The sequence below is a fragment of the Mucor velutinosus genome (assembly GCF_035048745.1).
Source record: "Mucor velutinosus strain NIH1002 chromosome Unknown tig00000041, whole genome shotgun sequence".
In the NCBI taxonomy this organism is placed as follows: domain Eukaryota; kingdom Fungi; phylum Mucoromycota; class Mucoromycetes; order Mucorales; family Mucoraceae; genus Mucor; species Mucor velutinosus.
Genome location: NW_027041905.1, coordinates 150,944 through 166,986, shown reverse-complemented (window position 1 = coordinate 166,986; position 16,043 = coordinate 150,944). Strand labels below are relative to the sequence as shown.

Genomic DNA, 16,043 nt, shown 5'->3' with positions numbered 1-16,043 from the left:
AAACACATCAGACAAACAAGACAGACATCTGCACGAGAAAAAGATGGATATTAGTAAATGGTATTTTGACAGATACAAGCATTGCGTCTTAAAAAAAAGTATGATAAGATGTAGCATCAGGCATAAAAGATTCACATCAATGATCAGAAACTCTAGTTTGTTTGACTTAAAACATCTTTTGCGCCACCAGATCATACTTCTCGACACGGTCAATGTTGCTACTTTGAATACTAACCTTTTTGTATAATGAATTGATAGAGAAAAAAAAAAAAAAAAAAAAGAAATGAAAAGGAAATCATGTGGGCTGCCCTTTTATAATTTCCATGAAAAAATTTTCGAGCTCTTGACTTTAGACAGTCCCTGAGACAGAAGACGAGAAAGCCGTCAGCATATTAGATTGATGCTGTTTACAAACCCAGATGCTTCTTTCTTGTGTTAACATTTAGAATATGGACGCAGAAGTAGATTTCTACGAGCTTTTAGGCCTTGAAGTCACTGCCACAACAAAGGAAATCAAGAATGCTTACCGCAGAAAGGCGCTCAAGGTACATCCAGATAAGAATCCCAGTCCAGATGCAGGTACATTCAATGCAGCATTCAACACAGTATACTGTTCGACTGACCCCTCTTGCTATAGCCGTGCTCTTTCATGCCTTGACACAAGCACAAGATTTGCTGTTGGATCCGAAAAAGAGAAGCGAATATGACCAAAAACACAGAACCCGTCAAGAAAGACAAAAGAAGAAGCAAGAGATGGACTCAAAGCGAAGACACGCACAAGATGAATTGGAGAGAAGGGAGCAAGAGGCGAAACGAGCAAAAACAGATCAAAATCAAGCAAAAGCAGAATACGAAGCTCAACTTGCAAAACTGCGTGAGGAAGGTGCAAAGAGGCGACAAGAGGATTGGGCTTCTCCTGCTACTGAAGGGTCAACAACGCAAGAGCCAGGTAACATTCAGTAAAAGCATGTACAATGAACGTTGGACTCATCTGTTGCGTAGTGCCTCATGCAGAAACAGAACTAGGCGCTCTCAAGATCAAATGGAAGTACAAAAAGTACAATTTCTTAGAGCAGGATTTGTTGGACATATTGAACCCAATTGCAGAGGTGGATTCGCTTGCATTATCGTCGAAAAAGAAGGGGAGCGCTTCCGTGCTATTCAAGTCTGTGGTGGATGCTGTAAGTATAGCCATCCGCGATTCAGTCTGATTGCTAATGTGTGGTTCTAGTACAATGTCATGACGAAAAAAGAGACACATCCCTCACTATCACAGTTTGAGAGCATTACTTGGTTGACTGGTAAACCGCCTTCGATTGTTGAAAAGATGACTCGAGCAGAGGAAATGAAAAAGGAGGCCCGTGCTGCACTGTTTAGCACAAACAATAGGTCGACTGCGGCAACAGGAACACCTTTATTCACCACGGGATCACAGTCTTCGTTTTTCAAAACCTTTCATATACCCTCCAACTTGAAGGTAAGGCAGGAGTGTGTTTCATGTAAAGAGTGCCCGTGTACTGAGGCATAGTTGGTAGGGCTCCATGTCGTCCAAGATGTCTGATGATGATTACGAGTCGATTACTTTGATGAAGATGAGACAGGCTGAAAGAGACCGTGTTTTAGCGATACAGCACCAACAGCAACATCAACAGCAGCAGAGTGCACAGTAATGGCAATGTACATAAGACGCATCACGGGTAGACACTAGCATTACGCATGGCGATAAAAGCCGCCTTGATCAAATACAGTGGATCTTGCTTGAAATGTAGAAATAAAATGCAATCGCTGTATACGTTTTGGATGTAAAAAGGTGGATATTATCTTTATTTTGTCGGCAGAAAGAGGGTGGGTTATGGTATCATTTGAGGAACGCAAACTTAAATCAAGACGACGTGTTTTCCTCAATATCGTACTTGTCAAAAGCATCAAAATTGCATTGCACCTTGTGAATAATGCCCGTGCCAAAATCAGCTTCCATACGAATTTCAGTCAGGCCAAAATACATTCTACACAATTACAATGCATTAGCAAGAAAGTCCAAGTACAAAGCTTAAGTCTGACTCACCTGACAGTATACGCAATACGCTCCCCATGAACAACATCAGGTAGTTGTGGTATAGGCACAGAGATGGCGGCTACTTGTTTAACATTGGGCTCATCAAAATACCGGGGCTCTTTGTCCTCATCAGTGGCATACAGCATGATATCCGTCGCCTTCATGGTACCGTAATATACAAACATTCTTTCACGAATGCAATGATCTACTGGCAGCTCATCGCCTTTCTTGACAAACACCAGAAATCGTGATGTACAGCGAATACTACCATCTGGTCGAACTACGCGAGAGGAAATGGGATCCAGGTTGTCATCAAAGGGCAAACCTGCATTGATACCATATGTGCGGCGAGACACTCTGGATGTAATGACCCGTGGATTTAATCCAAAATAGACAGCACCACGCACCACTGCCATGGCAGCTCGTGGAGGACACAACACTTGATCCACCCTGGATTCAAACACTTCTTGTACGCGTTGAAATAGATAATTTGAAGAGCCAAATCCACCCACCAAAAATATGCATGACACTCGCTTGTCAGGTACAGCGCTGTATTGTTTTTCCAATAGTGCAATCTATCCAACAGAGAGCATGATTAACCATCTCCCTCACATATCCATCATATACACAATCACCTACCACACGCTCCACTACCGGTTCAAACACTTTCTCCTTCAATTCATCGGCTCGCAATGCCATGGTGCCCTCGTCCAAGCATTCATCTTCTGTATTCAGGTCGTCCAAGCTGATGGATACCGGCAAACTGATGTACTGGTCATCTAGACCGTCGAATTCCGGCTTGATGTTATCCACAAACTGATCCATCAAATTGTTCATGGCCGCAGCAGGTAAGGTCTTGGCTTGATCGCCCAATTTCTCTTGCATCAACACCTTGAACTTTTCATCCAAAAACACGCTGCCACAGCTCTCGCCAATGCCTTTTGTTACCTCCTTGAGTCGGTTGTTGCTTTGTATTCTGTCATCCATCACTTCAAACACAATCAGGTCAACTGTTCCGCCACCCGCATCACAAATCAACATGCGATCCCCCTTCTTCAGATTGACTTGCTCGCACATGCGTTCGCAGTAAAGTGCAGCAGCTTCCGGCTCAGATATCAGTATCAGTCTGTCCTGCGGGTCGTTTTGCTTGATCAATCCTGCCATCACAGCTGCTTTCCTCATTGAATGCTTTGCGAGATCAGACCACATGGCTGGTACGGTCAAGCAATAGCGAAAGGTATCAGGATCGTAATTCTTGGCGAAACCCTTGGTCACATCTTCCAAGACATGTTTGTGTAGTGCTTTCAGGTAATCCGCAATGTTGCTGACTGGGGATCTAGATGTTGCATGAGCAAACGAGAGATCATTATAGTAAGTGGCATAATGTACCTGCGGTTTTCAGCGATACCTCTATGCAGAGACTCATCGAGATTGAGTTTGAAGTTTGACAAAATTATGTTTTCCTTGGCAGCTTGTGGTTTAAGCATTAACTTCTTGGCACCATGGCCCCATTCGGTCATAGTGGAAGGATCTGAGCGTTTGTATGCTGATATAGAGGGTGTCTTTGGGTAGAAGCTGCCACCTTTGTGAGGCCTGCAATCGTCAATTGAGTATAATAGAAAAATAAATACATTGTGTGCCATGTTACCATTTTTGTACATCAAATACTTCAGGTGTGGTATTATGAGTAAAGGCGTAGGATGCGCCTGAAAACGTGGTTCCAAAATCGTAGGAAATCACCACCTTGTAGTTGTCCTTGGTGCCTATCATCTCTCTCTTTCTCTCTTTCTCTTTCTCTCGCTGTGTTGCTGTGTAATGAAGAAAGGAACAATTAAATGAAAAGAGACTTGTTCTTTTTATATCATTTGGTCCTTGGTCGTCTACTGCTTTTACTTGAATCGCCGCATGATGTTACTCAATAATAGGGTCATCATTGAGAAGATCAGAAAAGTACCACATCATCACACCCGTAGTCGATAGAATGCGAGAAACGCTTTGGATTGCAACACATCTAGATATTGTTTTTCAAGTAGGCAAACATAGATACATGCTTTCTTAACAACGCCCACAGTTTCATTCGGGATCCAGTTACACGAAACAGCGTGGCTAAGTGCTTTCTTGTAATACCTTGCATATGTATGTGATATAAGCCAACAGGTTGTCCATTGTATTTTCTATTTCTTTCTCTCCTTTCATATCTTTTTCTCTACAGTTTCATGGTTGCCCCTTTTCCAGATAAAGACTTTCCTATTGTCATTGGTATCGATTTCGGTAAGCCAGCAGTGCGCAGGATCCAAACCACAACGCGCTGACTTTTGATTGCTGCTGCACCTTATTCAGGTACAACTTTTTCAGGGGCTTCGTATGCTTTCATGAACGATAATGAAATCACCGATATTAGTAAATGGCAAGTAGACTGGTCAAGATGTAATTGCTGCGTCTATTAAACAGTAGTGTAGGCCTGGTCAACCAGATTACAGTTATCCAAAGGTATCTCCCTCCCTCCCCCCCCCCTCCCCTATAAAATGACATAAATGGATATCAACGTATTAACAAAATGTTTCGTCTCTTGTTTTGGCATCCAGTGCCCTACTATTTGCGTAAGTATATATATATATATATATATAAGCTCCTGTACCAAAAGCATGCTCTCATTCTTTACATTGCTACAGCTTTACAATAGGGATGATAACGTGAGTAGTAGCTATACGCAATACACCATGGTATAATCTCAATCCTCCTGTCTAGAAACTGATTCAATGGGGCAGATCTGCAAAGGCTGGCAAGTCAAAATATCCAAACATCACGATTCTGCAACAATTCAAGCTCTACCTTGATGACAACTTAGAGGGTGTGGTCAGACAATTGCCACTGGACCTCACAGCCACAGATATCATCGCTGACTACTTGGAAAAGTTCTTTGCCTACGTCAAAGTAGACATGACCAAAAAGGGATTCCATCAGAACTTTGAAAAGCAAGCTCGTTTTTGTTTGACGGTGCCTGCCATGTGGTCTGACAAGTCCAAGCAAATCATGAGAGATGCTGCGATTCAGTCTGGTATCATCAATGCCTCGGATCATCGTGATCGATTGATGCTCATCTCTGAGCCTGAGGCCGCTGCCCTTTACTGTGAAAGAACCTGCGACAAGTTCAATATGCAACATGGAGACGAGTTTATGATTTGCGATGCTGGTGGCGGAACAGTGGATTTGATTGTGTTTAGGGTTGAAATGGATGCAGCTGGAAACCGAAAGTTCAGAGAGAGTACAAAGGGCTTGGGTAAATCTTGTGGCTCCACCTTTATTGATAGAAATTTCAGAAAGCACCTCAGAAAAAAGCTGAAAAAGGTAATTCGACGATCTCCTAATGGTGCTATCGAGATTCCAGATGCTCCACTGGACCATATGATGGACATTTTTGTTGGTAAGTGTCTCTCCGTTGCGGATAGTGTATGAATGCGTGTTGTTGATTTCTTGCATCTAGACAATTTGAAGCCTTTATTCGACGGCACTGACGATCTATACTCTGACATTTCCATGGGCTTTGATTTGGTTACAAAAACTGAGCCTTCCATCGGACTAGATGAAGGCAACATGACATTTACGAAAGAAGAACTGAAAAAGCACGTATTCGATCCTGTCATCTCTGAAGTCGTACAGCTCTGTCGTGATTTACAAAAGGACACAACCAATCTCAAAGCAATATTCATGGTTGGAGGCTTTGGTTCTTCTGCCTATCTTTACAGTCAGATGGAAAAGGAATTTTTGCCCGAGAATATCAGAATTGTGCAACCAGATCGTCCTGGTAAGTCAACAACACCTGTACTCTTCTCTATTACATGGCATACTGACAGATGTGGTTAGAAATGGCTGTGGCTCGAGGTGCTGTCATCTTTGGTATGCATCCCTCCAAAATTGCCACTCGTATACCCAGATTCTGGTATGGCATTGAAATCACCAACATCTTTGATCCAGAAATCGATCCTATTGAGTACAAGGTTGTGAGACCAGATCGCAGTGTACGCTGCGATAATAGATTCTCCACTTATGTAGAACGCGGAAAGCCTTTGGGTAAGAGTTTTTCTTTCGTAGTTAAGACTCTGATTGATATCATTACTGACTGTATGATGCTATAGACATTGATAGCTGTGTTTCTCGTAATTATACCACCTATTACCCTAGCCATACAGCCTGTACTTTCTTCGCCTCAGATAGCGATACGGAGCCAAGATATACCATCTCCACACCAACAACTAGTGTACGAAAAGTGTTTGACTTTGAAATCCCAATGCCTGTTCTGCCAAACGTCAAACATGGTGATCCTGTACCTTTGACAATTAAGGTAAGACTCTATTTTGTGTATTAGAAGGTTTGAATACTGACAGTATTTGACTAGATGTACTTTGGTGAAGTCGAACTCCGGGTTGAAGCCGTCATTGATGATCAGACGTATGCCGTTGTCTGTAATTTTAATGCATAATAAAGCTCTTTCTTTGCCACACGTTACATGATTAATACCTTGCGTTTGCTGGAAAAAAGGCTGCAGTCGCATCAACATGCATGACAACCAAAAGTAAATGGTAACGCTGGTCACGTGATTTCTGGCAGTCAAAGCTATTACTAGCTATATATTATTTTAAAAACTGAAATAATGTCGTCTTGATAGATAGATCCCATGGTAGGTGTGGAATTTGAGGCTTGATAGACTAAAATTCACGGAAAAAAAAAGAGTAAAAAAACAGTAAAGTCAACTTGATAACGGTATGTTTTATTATCAAACTGACAGGTGTAAAGTAAACTGAAGTATCTCACTGTGATCAGGAGTGATTCACTCACACGATGTGCGATATAAGCGTGTATCTTTACTTTAGTATGTTTAAATGGTTGTTGATGTACATTTGAGCGCTTTTATTAAAAGATCCAAATAGCATGAATTTGAATGAGTGCTATTTGATGAATTTGATGAATTCGTAATAATAAGTCGATGATAACAATCAGTTGTCAACTGTATCTAAAACGAAAGCAAAAAGCTTCTTTATTACAGGTGTGGAATACATCCACTATGATCTGCATTCCGACAGTTCATCCAGTTACCAGATTTAGATATAAACTGTATGTACACTGGATTAGATGTACGATATCGATTTATACTATGATCATGAGAAGATATGGACTTCAGATACGCTAGTACTATAAGATTCATACTATATAAGATATAGGCTATAGATGGCACCACGGACATGGATGGCACTATAGACTTATACTTGTATTCCGACATTAACTACGGATGTTTACCATATCTGGATAGGCACCAAGATTAATGCAATATGAGCTTGTTGCTTCAGATGTGCACTTCATGATCCACGCTATAAGACACATGCTTATATCCGTGATACTAGCTACAGATACTTTATGTACTACAGACTTGTACTATATATGAGACATGCTATAGACATGCATACGATATGCTATAGACATGCCATATATCCAGATACATGCTAAAGATGTATGCTTAGCGATATACACTCAGATATGTACTATTAATATAGACTAAGAAGACTGTACCTATCGGATACATGCTACTAGATCGATATTAATTATCCTTATGGAAAGGATAGATCAGGGTACTTCGGATGAGAGTCTAATTATTCATCCAGACAGAGCTAAATCATGATTAGCTTGCTGGAGTTGTCTTTTAGCATGATTAGACATTAGTTGATCTGAGTTGACTTATTTGTCAATCTAATTAATAGAACTTTTATCCATTGTTATAGTATATAAGAAGGATCATCTACCTGGCCAGTAGAGAGACTTCAGTTTACTTTACACCTGTCAGTTTGATAATAAAATATACCTTTATCAAGTTGACATTACTGTTTTTTTATTCTTTTTTTTCCGTGAATTTTAGTCTGTAAAGCCTCAAATTCCACATTTTTTTCAACTCAAAGGTTATCACTTTTACACTTTATCTTATACTCTACATTTTATTATTCTACTTTAAAAACTATTTTTATCATGTCTCACAACCAATACAACGCTACCGAAAACACTCAAGAGGATATTGCTCAAGACTCTATCCGTGTTTCTTCTCCTTATGACTCATCTATGCAAGTGGATGAGCACGCTCAACTTTCTGCAGTTGATCATCTTCTCAAGAAGATTGACACTGCTCAGGCTCGCTTGGATCAGATCCATCGTAACGCTGGTGATACTTACACTGAGGAAGAACGCTTGGCGGCTGATGAAGCATCTGCGTCTATCGAATGGCTCAGCAAGCAAGTCAATGCGATTACTAAGAGGGCTGATTCCAAAGCAAGACCTGTCAATCTCAATGAGATCCCCCGTTTCCAGGTGGTAGGACAAGCTAAGCATTGGCCTGACCATCCAAGATTCACCACAGTCGATCATTTCTTCAGTGCTTTTGAGAACGTCATCAGAGCATCCGGTAATGAAGTAAATTTGGTTTGGAAACGCTACGTGCCTGTTTCACTGCCATTTGACTTCGAATCATGGACCAAGAATGATCTTCTGGCATGCAATGATTGGGATCAAGCCAAGGCATTGTTCCGCAAACATTTTGGTGCTCCCATCAACTCTGAGGAATCCATGGCCAAACTCTTCAGCATGCGCATGAAGAACAAAGATACTCTACAGGACTATACGAATAAGTTCATGAAGTACGTCAAGGATTGTGGCTTCCCTCCTAACAGCAACATGTTAGCCAAGTTCTATCAGTTCACGCTGTTACGCAAGAATCAGCAAATGATGGTCAACCAAATGTCCGTCAAGCATGGTTCCAACCACAAATGGACTATCAACGAGATCTATGAGTGTGTGTTGCCTTTGTTCCTTGTTGACGAGCAAAATCGTGGTGATGATGATGTTGAGGTCGACATCAGAGGTAAGTGTAAGGGTGGTTCTGGTGGTTCTGGTTCGAGAACAAAGATGGCAAGGGTATCTGCCACTGGGTATTTCTGTGCGAAGCATGGCGGGAGCAATGCCAACCACAACACCATTGACTGTAAGTCAAGATTGAAGCACTTTGGCTCTGACAACAAGCCTAACCGGGCTACTACTGCTGCTCCGTATTCTATGAATTCCTCATCCTCTGATCCCAAAACCTGCAACTTTTGTGGTAAGCCCCGTGCTTACGGTCATCGTTGTCAAGAGTTCTACGACTGGAAGAAGGAGAGAGAATCAAGGAAGAACATTGGTGTGCATACTGTACAAACAACCACTGTTCGCAAGGACAACAAGTCTGGTTCTGGTTCTGAGACCAACGATGTTACCATGGAAAGTAGCACTGATTCTGACATTGGTGATGCTGTTGGAGATGTCACCATGGAGGAAATAGATGCTTGCTTGGACGAGATTGAAGCAGAGGATGCCTCGCTCAACTGTAAGTCTAATGTGAAAAATGTACCTGAAAGTTTCAATCCATTTCAGTTACTGACTCCTATTATTTTAGAGAGCAAAGAAGGAAAACCAGTCCGTTTGATCGCGAAAGTAGATACGGGATCAGATTCCACCTTCTTAAATAAAAACATTTTTCACAATAAATTACTATTCACTTCCCAAGATATTATTTCTGTTGAAGGCAATTTGAACTTTCTGAGTCATTCAGTAAAGAGATTGGGTAAAACACCAGCTATCAAGATAAGATATCTTAATGACATTGCATTTGATCACTCGTTTGAGCTATCCAATTTTATTCAGGACCTAGGCGATTTTGATGTGCTACTGGGTGTAGACACATTGAGTCGACTTAGAATTGGGCTAACTGGCGTTGCTCACAAGTTTGCTGATATTGGACATCTTACAGAGGAAGAGAAATCAGAGCTTCTTGAAAGCATCGATTTCGAAAATGTCAATTTTGATACTAAACATTCTATTGATCCAGAAACCGCATCAATCTTTGAATCCCAAGCTGAGGAGAATAAGTATATGAGCAACATCCAAGATGCTATTGATGAGAATCAGAGAATCAAGCCTGGAACGTTTTGTAACGTGCCTGAATCTGAGATCACTATACCAATCAAGGAGAATGTTGATTACTACGTCAAGCAATATCCGATCGCACATCATGCAATGCCCGAAATCGAAAAGCAATTGAATGAATGGCTGGATGCAGGAATTGTAGAACAGTGTAGACCTAACGGCTTATTCAACAGCCCTCTCATTGCAGTATCAAAGAAGGACAATGATGGCAAACCCACCAAAACTCGAGTTTGTATGGATGTGCGGAGGATCAACCAGCATATGCCCAACAATACAAACCAATTTGAGATACCAAATATACAGGATATCTTCACCCGGATCAAGCAGAAGGGGACAATATTTTCGAAAATCGATCTGAAAAACGCATATTTTTCATTTAGAATTTCTGACATATCAAGAAATGTGCTTTTGTTCAATTTTAGAGGAAAATCGTATAGATGGTTAGGCTGCTGTTTCGGGTTGCGCCCAATCACATCTGTCTTTAGCTCTGTCATGAACATTTTGTTTTCTGATATGCCCAACGTGGAGGTCTATGTGGACGACCTATGCCTCGTATCTTCATCCTTATCCAGTCATTGCGAATTGATTAAGGAGGTGCTGAGACGCTTGACACATGCCAACTTAAAGATTGGTGTTGAAAAGTGCTCCTGGTTTCGATCTAGCATCTACTTGCTAGGCTTTGTAGTTGGTCCTCATGTTTCCAAGGTTGACATGCGACGTCTCTCTGACATTGATCATTGGGGTCCATGCAAATCTGCCAAACAGGTTAAACAACTAGCTGGTGTTATTTCATATTTGAGACCACACATCCCAAATCTGTCAAAACTGATGGCGCCTATTGATGCTCTACGAAATGATCCAGATGCTGGTAGCAAATGGACTGAGGAGCACACCAAACGACTTGAGATTATCAAGAAGGTCTTGTTATCTGAAGCTTTACTGACTGCACCAGACATGAATAAGAAATTTTATCTTGAATGTGATGCTAGCTTATATGCAGTTGCAGTCATTTTGACGCAGCGCGACGATCAAGGACGCACAGTCTATGTGGCGATGTTGAGCAAATCTCTGACCAAATCCCAACAGAACTGGCCTGTCCTGAGACGAGAACTGTATGCCGTGTTATTCGGTTTAGTTCGTTTGCGACCCTTATTGTACGGGCATCCTGAGATTGAGGTTATGACAGATCATCGAGCTCTGATTTATATCTACACATGTAAATGTCCTACTAGAGTCATTCAAAATTACATGGAGATTTTAAACGAGTATCCCCAACTGCAATTCACTCATATCAAGGGCTTAGACAACATCTTACCTGACAAACTTAGTCGCTTGTATGAACCTTTAGAAGATCATACAGAGCTGGCGGGAGACAGTGATAAGAAAATTGCTAAATTACAAAAGAATATCATGAGAAGCAAAGGCTCCAAGAAACGATTCATTGGCAACAATAAGCAAACAAAGCATTATCTAACCAAGAACAACGTAGTCTATAATAAAGACAAGCACTTGAATGTACTTGCTATGAAGATCAAGGAGGGCAATTATGAAAGCGTTGCTTACATTGCACCACCTGACAATGAGAGAGACCAACTGCTTCGTGAAACTCATGAATTTGGACACTTTGGTGCCACTAGTATTGTCAAGAAACTACATGAAGAAGGTATTCATTGGACAGGTCTATATGATGATGCAAAGGCAATTTGTCAATCATGTATGGAATGTGCAAGGCATAATGTAGTTCAAAAGGGTTACCATGAACTGAGAAACGTTGTAGCGTATGGTCCATTTGATCACATAGGCATTGACTTTCTTGGTCCGTTAACTCCAACCAACAATGGCAATATATATATATTAGTTGTATACGACATTTGCACCAGATTTATTATAACTCGTGCATTGCCCAACAAACAAACCGATACTGTCGCTAGAGCTCTGACTACCATCTTTGGAGACTTTGGCGTAGTACAAATACTACAATCTGATAATGGACGTGAATTCAAGAGTGCTTTGATGAGCGAGATCGGTAAAGCACTTGGCATCAATCAAAGATACTCTACGGCTTTCCACGCTAGGGGCAATGGTGCATCCGAATCAGGTGTTAAAAATATTCTTAATGCACTTCGTAAGATGGTCAGTGAACACATCTATGACTGGGACTCGGTTCTACCTGGAACTCAACTGGCTATAAACACAAAAATTAGGTATCGCACTGAGAGTGCACCTTTTCAATTGATGTTTGCTAGACCATTGAATAGATTCGTAGACTACGATGATCCTAAGATCAAGGACAACTTACCAAAGAAGCCAATGACTCTCGGTGAGCTACGCAAGAAGGCAGAGATTATGAACCAGGTTGTCTTTCCAGCTATTAACCAAAGAACACAACGCATTATTGAAGAGCAAGCAACGCGATTCAATAAGCATCACAAGATTACACACTTCAAAGTTGGTGATTGGGTTATGGTAAGACTTCCGCATAGAGAAAGCAAACTTGAGGCCGCTTATGATGGACCTTATCAAGTTGTTCAAAAGAAAAGATCTACATATGTGTTGAAAGACGATATGAATGAACTACTACATCGCGACTATGTGCCATCTGAATTGAAGCTGGTAGCAATCGACGAGTCTATCATCGAACAAGAAGTATATGAGGTTGACGAGATCAGAGCGCATCGTGGTCCTGAACACAATAGAGAGTATTTGGTAAAATGGAAGACATTTGGAGAAGCTGCCAACTCCTGGGAAACTGCTGCATCGTTCAACAACCCTCAAACCATTCGTAAGTACTGGGCAAAGATCAAGGAATATGAGCTGCTTGAGAAGAGAAGACCACTACGGCCCAACTGATGTTCTCATGAGAACATCGATGTGCTCATATGAGAATCTATTTGATGTTCTCAAATGAGCACATCGATGTTCCCGAAAGGTGAAAAATGCTCTCATATGGGAACATCGGCGTTCCTAAAGATCTATTATAAGTCGGCCGATGTTCTCATGGGAACATCCGAAATGTTCCCATGTGAGCACATCCATATTCTTATATGAGCACATCGATTTTCAAAAATTTGAAAAAAGAATGCTCCTATCGGGGTCGAACCCACAACCTATCGGTTGTGGATCTGACGTTCTTCCCACTAAACTACTCGAATATCTTATTGAAATATATTCTTAACTCTAATAAGTAATTAATAGGTAATTTTAAATTGTCATTTTCTCGTGCAATTTATAATACGTTTAGTAATTTTATGAATCTTACAGATAATAAAAGTCTCTCTGTTGCCTGCAATATTATAGTTTAGCTATTAAACCATTTTATTCATGTGGAAAACTATACCTTCTCAAATGAGAACATCAATGTGCTCATGAGAACATCGATGTTCCCAAAAGAGCACATCCATGTTCTGTGAGAACATCAGTTGGGCCGTAGTGACAGGCACTAAATAGTGACACTGCTTCCTCCAAATCAAAGCGTAAGCGTGATGATTCTGACAAGCGTTTGAGAGGCTCTAAGAGACTCAACGTTGCAGAACAGTAAAGTGATGTTTGTCATGGGATATATCAGGGCAACATGCAAATTGCAGTAGCACCTTTAGACTATCACATTGCGTTATATCTTTGTCAGCGAATGCGAAATACAGATCATTGATCGTTTACATAATTCTTTGAATTAGTCAACATGCGTTGAAACTGGTGGGGGCAAATGTGGAATACATCCACTATGATCTGCATTCCGACAGTTCATCCAGTTACCAGATTTAGATATAAACTGTATGTACACTGGATTAGATGTACGATATCGATTTATACTATGATCATGAGAAGATATGGACTTCAGATACGCTAGTACTATAAGATTCATACTATATAAGATATAGGCTATAGATGGCACCACGGACATGGATGGCACTATAGACTTATACTTGTATTCCGACATTAACTACGGATGTTTACCATATCTGGATAGGCACCAAGATTAATGCAATATGAGCTTGTTGCTTCAGATGTGCACTTCATGATCCACGCTATAAGACACATGCTTATATCCGTGATACTAGCTACAGATACTTTATGTACTACAGACTTGTACTATATATGAGACATGCTATAGACATGCATACGATATGCTATAGACATGCCATATATCCAGATACATGCTAAAGATGTATGCTTAGCGATATACACTCAGATATGTACTATTAATATAGACTAAGAAGACTGTACCTATCGGATACATGCTACTAGATCGATATTAATTATCCTTATGGAAAGGATAGATCAGGGTACTTCGGATGAGAGTCTAATTATTCATCCAGACAGAGCTAAATCATGATTAGCTTGCTGGAGTTGTCTTTTAGCATGATTAGACATTAGTTGATCTGAGTTGACTTATTTGTCAATCTAATTAATAGAACTTTTATCCATTGTTATAGTATATAAGAAGGATCATCTACCTGGCCAGTAGAGAGACTTCAGTTTACTTTACACCTGTCAGTTTGATAATAAAATATACCTTTATCAAGTTGACATTACTGTTTTTTTATTCTTTTTTTTCCGTGAATTTTAGTCTGTAAAGCCTCAAATTCCACAACAGGGCATCTAGCTTGCTTAAATATGGTAGATCCCTGGTCAATGACTACTACGTTGAGATGGTATATAAATAGCAGGCCACTGGGGCCTTATGGATTGTTAGTATAGCTTGTTGAGAGGCCACCTAATAAGTCGATATGTTTCATGTAGTGTAGGTGGATCTCGATATCTTGACATTGGGGAGATTGATTGTATTGTAGTTCCTGAGGCACCTGTGCACACACAATTGACTGGACTGGTAAACATAGATGTGATGTGATACGATAAACATCATCTATGCTGCTACTACACTGTAAAAGGTGGCTTGGGGAGAAAGTGAATGTAGCCTAAGATGCATGCTTGTATGCAACAGAATTTCGGTTTTCAATCAAGTTGCGTTTGGGTAGTTATTTCATTACAGAGAGTAAACGTGGTCCAACTAAATATTGTAATTTTTTATAAAATTAAATAAATTCCACTTTTCACTTTCATGAGGCTACCATTCTTTTTCTAACCAAGTGAATAAAGCGCATAATATATTATCTGACAGCCAACTGCTTAGGCTATTTATGAAAACTGAGCGCACACCAATAGCTTTGATGTTTACAGAGAAAATTGGTAATAAGTACAATTTGGCAAAACACTGGAACGTTTTTTTTCGCTGATAGTAGTATATAAGAAGGATCATCTACCTGGCCAGTAGAGAGACTTCAGTTTACTTTACACCTGCCAGTTTGATAATAAAACATACCTTTATCAAGTTGACTTTATTGTTTTTACATTCTTTTTTTTTTTCGTGAATTCAAGTCATAAAGCTTCAAATTTCACATAAGCTTTTAATTAGTATAAACATCGAATTAATTTGGCAAAACAATGAAGATCATCTTTCGTTGTATACATTTATCTAAATTCATTACTTGTACTCTCAACAGAGGTCAGAAAACAGAGAAATAATGAAGATGCTACAAACACCACAAACATCTCGACTGATAAAAAGGGCTTCTCCGGGAATCGAACCCGGGACCTCTCGCACCCTAAGCGAGAATTATACCACTAAACCAAGAAACCTCAGATGTTATTGTCGTTCCTAAATAAAGATTCAAGTCAAATTTAAAAAAAAGCGACTAAAAGGCGCCAGCGTATACTCGAAGGTTCTGGAAACTGATAGCAGGCATTGATCTGATTATCCGTTGCTATATCAAGTACTATATCTACTCGAAAGTTTCATTGATTAAGTGATTATCGATCGTAGAAATAATATAAATATAAGTTGTAAATGCATTCAATAAACAGTGTAATGAAATAGCCACCCAAACGCAACTTAATTGAAAACCAAAGTTCATCAAATAGCACTCATTCAAATTCATGCTCTTTGGATCTATTAATGAAAGCGCTCAAATGTACATCAAAAACCCATTTA

The 16,043-nt window shown here is 40.2% G+C and overlaps 4 protein-coding genes and 1 non-coding gene across 5 annotated transcripts; 3 read left to right on the top strand and 2 right to left on the bottom strand.

Moving 5' to 3' along the window:
- Positions 1–449: 449 nt before the first annotated feature.
- RPS16_1 (40S ribosomal protein S16) lies at positions 450–1,670 on the top strand (the record flags this gene model as incomplete). Its single annotated transcript, XM_064819618.1, has 5 exons — positions 450–579; positions 638–949; positions 1,003–1,181; positions 1,232–1,477; positions 1,536–1,670. The coding sequence occupies 5 exons, from the start codon at positions 450–452 to the stop codon at positions 1,668–1,670; spliced, it is 1,002 nt and encodes a 333-aa protein (XP_064683538.1).
- Positions 1,671–1,882: 212 nt separating this feature from the next.
- Positions 1,883–3,826, bottom strand: RPL28_1 (60S ribosomal protein L28; the record flags this gene model as incomplete). The annotated part of the gene is made up of 5 exons (XM_064819617.1): positions 1,883–2,006; positions 2,066–2,631; positions 2,696–3,392; positions 3,446–3,649; positions 3,705–3,826. 5 exons carry the CDS (start codon positions 3,824–3,826, stop codon positions 1,883–1,885), a joined length of 1,713 nt encoding a protein of 570 aa, XP_064683537.1.
- Positions 3,827–4,701: 875 nt separating this feature from the next.
- TIF6 (Eukaryotic translation initiation factor 6) lies at positions 4,702–6,536 on the top strand (the record flags this gene model as incomplete). Its single annotated transcript, XM_064819616.1, has 6 exons — positions 4,702–4,749; positions 4,805–5,480; positions 5,541–5,861; positions 5,921–6,127; positions 6,193–6,398; positions 6,453–6,536. 6 exons carry the CDS (start codon positions 4,702–4,704, stop codon positions 6,534–6,536), a joined length of 1,542 nt encoding a protein of 513 aa, XP_064683536.1.
- Positions 6,537–8,071: 1,535 nt separating this feature from the next.
- On the top strand, positions 8,072–12,904 carry ATC70_000196 (uncharacterized protein; the record flags this gene model as incomplete). Its single annotated transcript, XM_064819615.1, has 1 exon — positions 8,072–12,904. The coding sequence occupies one exon, from the start codon at positions 8,072–8,074 to the stop codon at positions 12,902–12,904; it is 4,833 nt and encodes a 1,610-aa protein (XP_064683535.1).
- Positions 12,905–15,619: 2,715 nt separating this feature from the next.
- On the bottom strand, positions 15,620–15,691 carry ATC70_000195. The gene has a single exon. It is a non-coding gene; the product is annotated as a tRNA-Pro (tRNA).
- Between the last annotated feature and the right edge of the window lie 352 nt (positions 15,692–16,043).